The 5,663-nt window shown below is 39.0% G+C and overlaps 1 protein-coding gene and 1 long non-coding RNA gene across 5 annotated transcripts in view; one reads left to right on the top strand and one right to left on the bottom strand.

Moving 5' to 3' along the window:
* The window catches only part of LOC126405922 (interferon-induced very large GTPase 1-like), a 127,319-nt gene extending 122,186 nt beyond the window's left edge, over nucleotides 1-5,133 (bottom strand). For 2 of the 4 annotated variants that reach the window (XM_050069960.1, XM_050069961.1), the window contains exons 1-2: nucleotides 4,805-5,133; nucleotides 3,938-3,972 (exon numbers count right to left, since the gene is read on the bottom strand). In XM_050069960.1, the coding sequence (XP_049925917.1) occupies nucleotides 3,938-3,972; nucleotides 4,805-4,937 (168 nt within the window). In that variant the 5' untranslated portion in view covers nucleotides 4,938-5,133. Of the gene's footprint in view, nucleotides 1-3,478; nucleotides 3,588-3,937; nucleotides 3,973-4,804 lie in introns of all 4 variants that reach the window. The other 2 variants (XM_050069962.1, XM_050069963.1) reach the window with 2 other exon arrangements.
* LOC126405950 (uncharacterized) overlaps nucleotides 1-5,663 on the top strand; it is a 55,026-nt gene that overhangs the window by 36,448 nt on the left and 12,915 nt on the right. The gene's annotated exons all lie outside the window — the stretch shown is intronic.

Genomic DNA, 5,663 nt, shown 5'->3' with positions numbered 1-5,663 from the left:
GTTCATTGTCGTGGTGAAGAGTGCTGTTACCCTCTAATTCAAGAGCGTGCAGTCCTTCAGTGTCCACCACTAGAATGTAGTCAAAGTCTTTCTTGATCTCATCTGAAACTTTAACCAGCTGCATGAAGGCACCCTTGGTGCACCTGCCAGCACTCACTGCAAACTGTAACCCAAACATGGCATTAAGCATTGTTGATTTTCCACTGCTTTGTACACCCAGCACTGACAAAACAAAAACTTTCTTGTCGCCCAGTTTCTTGATGACTTCATCTAAAAGACTAGAGATCCACGTTAAAGGCACATGACCTGCATCACCATCCATCAGCTCCATTGGGTGTCCTGATATCATCAACTCTGCAGCCAGCTCAGGGTATTTAGACCAGTCAGTTTGTTCCCTCGTTGTTTGTGTCTGCAGAGATGCATGGGCTTCATAGATCTGTCCCATTTCTCTAAAGATGTGCTCCAAACCAAAAGTGGCAGACTGTAGTTTTGTTGATATTTGTTCAAGCTCAGTTTGCTTTCTTTTTAACTGATCAGATTTGTCATGCTTCTTTTTCAAAGCCAAGACCTCAGACCACTTTTCATCATAGCTCTGTAAAATTAAAGACAGATCATCTGTGGAGAGGGCATCAATCAAGATCTGAGTCCACTTCAGGAAATACTCTCTATCTGTTGACGGCAACGATGAGAGGGTTTCAGTGAACAAATTCATTACCTCACTACAGGAAGCAGTGCATTGATCTTGTCGTATTCGCATCAGTTCCTGTTGCTTTTGCAACTTCGTCTCCTCAATGTGTCCTGTGAGGTGATACAGTTCTTTGTTAATACTGCACCACTTGTGCCACAGTTGGCCTTGACAAGGGAGAAATGTATCTTTGATCTTTGACACATCCATCCCCTGAAGCAAGTTGACAGTTTTCATTGCAGCAGATTTTCCTTTTTGGCAAACTTCGTCATCTTCATCCACTCTGATTCCAGAGACCTCAGCCATGGTTTCAAGCTGGAAGGATGCATGTGGTCCTGACAAAATTCTTCCAATGATTCTTTTCAGTTCCTCAGAAACATCTGACTGATTTCTGTCTCGAAGACCCATTATGTATTTCCCCTTTTTTTCTCAACTGCACCACATTCCCTATCACCAGTGAGACATATGAGAGGCTTTGGAGACTTGAGAAAGGCTGACATAACTGGAGAACTTTTTTCCCCTTTTCCCAGAGTTGGTACAAAAACCACATTTACTGAAGATTTGTCAGTCAGTATGTCACGCTGTTTTTCAATTGAAAGAGCATCACCATGAAGATTACAGAAGGCAATGCAGTCACGGAAGGTATCATTGGGTTTTCCAGCAGGGCAGTACCAGGCAATCTCTGCCACACCATCCATCAAATGGCGAGACTTGGTGCTACCTGGGCAGTTTCTGTGGAAGAAGGTGCTGTGACGGTCGTTGATCAAAGTGTTAATCAGCTGTGACTTAGACAGAGATAGTGAACCCAGGCGGAGAAATGACACCATGGGTGTCTCAGCTTTGCAGATGGGCATACTCTTCATGGTGACAATGTTTGAATTATCTTTGATTTCAGTTACCTTCCATGTTTTTCTTATTTGTCTGAAAGTCCACAGAGGACATTCAATATCCATTGTGACTGGGTCAGGAACAAGCAAAGGTAAGGCATACTGACATTGTGATAGCTTTGTAATCATGTTCTGCTTCAAAAAGCTGTCTGAGCAGTGAAATACTGCCATTTGAACATCCATTGGATGCACGTTAGTCTGTTTTGATTGATCAGAGTCTACAGTGGTGCTACAAAAATCACTTAAGTCATCATCATCTGTATCAACAGTGTCAGACTCTACAACAGACTTTGAATGGGTCACCTCATCACTATCCTGTCTTACACGAATATATCTGGCTCTGTAGTCTAACATCATCAACCTCTGAAGAAAAGTTTGAGCAAGTTCTTTCTCAGATGTTTCATGGTCCTGTTTCACAGGAGGACCTACTTTAAGAAAATCTGCTGGTGACAACTTCTGTTGATGTTTGTCTTGAAGGTGAAGTCTGCCAAGCAGTGTTTCGGTTTCTCGTTGATATTGTTCCTCACTGTTGATCTCTTCAGAACTCTTCACTGACTGCTGTAAATAAATAAATAAATATGTCCTGTATTTAGAAAATTGTAATGCCATGTGAGATATAAATTAGATTGTCCTGAACATCTAATGAATTAAATATGGACTTTTTTTTTTTTTTTACCTTATTCTTGTTTCCATTCATATCCATATCTAAGGGACCTGCAGAAGAATAATGAACATATTACATGAAGGTCAGAGCAATATACTTTTATACCGATGCACACACACACACACACACACACACACACACACACACACACACACACATATATATATATAAATATAAAATGCTAATTGTAATCTGTATTGAATATTAAAACTTAATGAGCTGTATTTCTGACCTTTGCATGTCATTATAGAATTCATGAAAATGTTACCTTTCTCAGTGGTCGCCGATCGTACAGGCTTGATTTCACGTTCTCCTACTGATGCGTGGTCATGATTCTTTGAGTGTTTATCATCACCAAGTTCTTTCATTGGATCACACTAAGGAAACAAGTGATTTTATTAAACATCAGTTCACCGAATGAAAACCACTGAAAATAAGAACAAGCACAGCTAAACTCAAGCAGGTTTATATTTTAGTGAGAAGAAATTAAACTTTTCTTCAAGCATTTCAACTCATCTATGTGTCCAAACAGGAGGTTCATGGATTCAAACTCTTATCTAAACGTAAAAGGTCTCCAGCTTAAACTTAACCTAGGTAGTATTAAAAGAGTAACACTGGTTTATAGCAATTACTACTGAGGACTGAAAAAAATCTCACCTTTACCTCTGTTTTAGCTGCACTCTCCTCCTGCTCCACTACTGCAGAGTAATGAAACAACAAGCAGATTGTATGATCAAACATAAAATAAATTGTTTCGGTCATTTGACCATTCCAGGTTAATAAGATTTATTTGCAAAGGTTGTTTGCATCTTTGAAAAGTGCATTCTTAAAATGATGTATCTCCTCTACACCAAATATACATATTGTTATTTGATCATGATTAAGCAGATTTTGCAAAAATGAAATAAGAAAAGAAAGAAAATTCAGTAAGTCTTACCTTCTTTAGTCTCTGCTGAAACAGTCTGAGATGATGGACTTGTGTCCTTCACTGCATCACTCTCCTCCATAGAATGCTCAGTCATGTTACTGCTGCTTTCATTGTTGACCTCTTTAACTTCATCAGTCTCTCCTGTTGAAGGGTCGAAGCCAAAAAATAATATAAATTAATAAGTTCCCTACTTTATTTATACCAATAAAATTGAAATATCATTTTACAGTTGAAATTATACCAATAAAATTGAAATATCATTTTACAGTTGAAATCTATGTTGCCATACAATGAAAGTTTTCATTAAAATGCACCTTTCTCGTTGTTTGTAGATGGTATTACAGGAGTGATTTCAGAGTCTCCTCCCACTCTTGTGCTGTCACTGTCCTTGTCTGAGTGTTTAGCACCACTCACTGGATCACACTAAGAAAATAGGTGATTTTAGAAAACCTTTAGCTTATCTGGTCATGAACCATTGAGATGAAGAATGTGAAGATCAATAACGCCCCCCCCCCCCCCCCCCCCCAGCAAGGGTAGGTTTCGTGCACAAAGCAAATGCAAGAGCTTTGTATTTTTGTGTGTTGTCAACTTATCCATTTTCAAACCAGGAGCTTAATTGGATCAAACTCACTAAAAAGGCAAAAAGCTCTGATCTTCAGCTAAAGGTTCAGGTGTTAGTGCTGACAAGTTGACATAACTTCAGAAACTACAGGTAGTATTTAACAAAGATGTGCTTGTATTTCTCAATAACCACGAAGGTTCAAAGATCTCACCTTTATCTCTGTGTTAGCTGCAGTCTCCTCCTCGTCTGTAGCAGCATAAAGAGACAACAAGCAGAACGCACATTCAACAAAAAAGAAAGAGTTTTGGTGAGTTTACCATTCCAGGTAACCGTTCCAGACAAAAGTTCATTACTACATCACTCTTCTCCGTGGACTGCTCACTCATGTTACTGCTGCTTTCATTGTTTATTTCTCTAACTTCATCAGATTGAAATACTCAAGTAGAGTACAAGTACCTCAACATTTTACTCAAGAACAGAACTTGAGCAAATAAACTTTCCACCACTTACTGGCTGATTGTAAGTTTTTGAGGATACACTTTTGACTAAGTTAGAGGCTACAGCTACAACTTTGACTTATCAGTTATTTAGACCTGCAATGATTGATTTATTTGGCCACTTGGGGGCCGTGGAAACAAGTTGTGAACACAATACTAACTTATATAGCTGTATTTTGGTCTCTGCCAGCTCCAGGGGGAAATATTTGGCTCTACACCTACTAAATGCTCCATGAAGTGTACCAGCTAGTCACTAAATATGTCTGTCTGCTGTTTGGTGATGAATAGGTGGTATACAGTGGGTTCTTAGAACTCTTTTGCTGAACAAGCAGGGAAACCAGAACAAAACCGTAAGTTAACAGACCAGACAGCTAAACTATGACCTGAAACTCACCATAAAGCTCCATAAATAATTCCTCTAACCGTGATAATTCTTTGTAGATTCACCACTACGAGAGACCCGTTTACACTGCAGAAGTGTTTTTACGTTGACGTTACATTGTTATTGCAAAATATTGATTCTAACTGCTTCAACTTTTGTCCACTTTATGAAGGACTGAATGCCAACATTAAAATCTCACCTATTTGATTTTGCTGAAACACGGAGGTATTGATCCTTCCTTCTGTTTGGGATTTGTGGTCCAGGGGTTCGTTCTGCTCTTTATCTTCATCACACAGACCACTGTAACAGTGGTACTCATTTTCAGAGACCATGACGTCTATTTTTTCCAGCAGAGCTATTATCTCTGTTACATCTGTCGTACTTCTTGTACATGTGTGGTATCTTTTTTCAACAAAACTGCTGTTGGCTTTCAGATCTTTCAATGCACGTTCACATTTTTCGTCTGACTCGTGAGTCACAACTGTGATTAAATAAGCAAGTGATCGTTTCCCGAAAGTCTTTTCTAACCACTGCACTCCTGAACTGTAATGGCTTGTATGCAGACCATTTGGTAACAGTAAGAGAAAGGCGTCAATTTCCTGATTTAATGGGAATTTGTCAATGTTTTGTAGGCCAAGCATGTTAATGACAGAAATGTGNCAACTGTGATTAAATAAGCAAGTGATCGTTTCCCGAAAGTCTTTTCTAACCACTGCACTCCTGAACTGTAATGGCTTGTATGCAGACCATTTGGTAACAGTAAGAGAAAGGCGTCAATTTCCTGATTTAATGGGAATTTGTCAATGTTTTGTAGGCCAAGCATGTTAATGACAGAAATGTGCCGACCACACAAATCATACAGTCTGTGTGAAAACAGACTTGTATGCCAGTCATGGTCAAGTAAGATGTTTTTTGATCCAATCTCAGTGGAGTTTGTATCACCAATTAACACCAGTGTGAGTTCAGGTATCACTGAAACAAAGATAAACAGAGAATAACATCATTATACAACAATGCAGTTATCACTGAACCAGCATTGTCAAAGTTTTACAGTGTTG

The sequence above is a fragment of the Epinephelus moara genome, chromosome 18 (genome assembly GCF_006386435.1).
Source record: "Epinephelus moara isolate mb chromosome 18, YSFRI_EMoa_1.0, whole genome shotgun sequence".
In the NCBI taxonomy this organism is placed as follows: domain Eukaryota; kingdom Metazoa; phylum Chordata; class Actinopteri; order Perciformes; family Serranidae; genus Epinephelus; species Epinephelus moara.
This window is presented reverse-complemented; position numbering and strand designations above follow the sequence as displayed.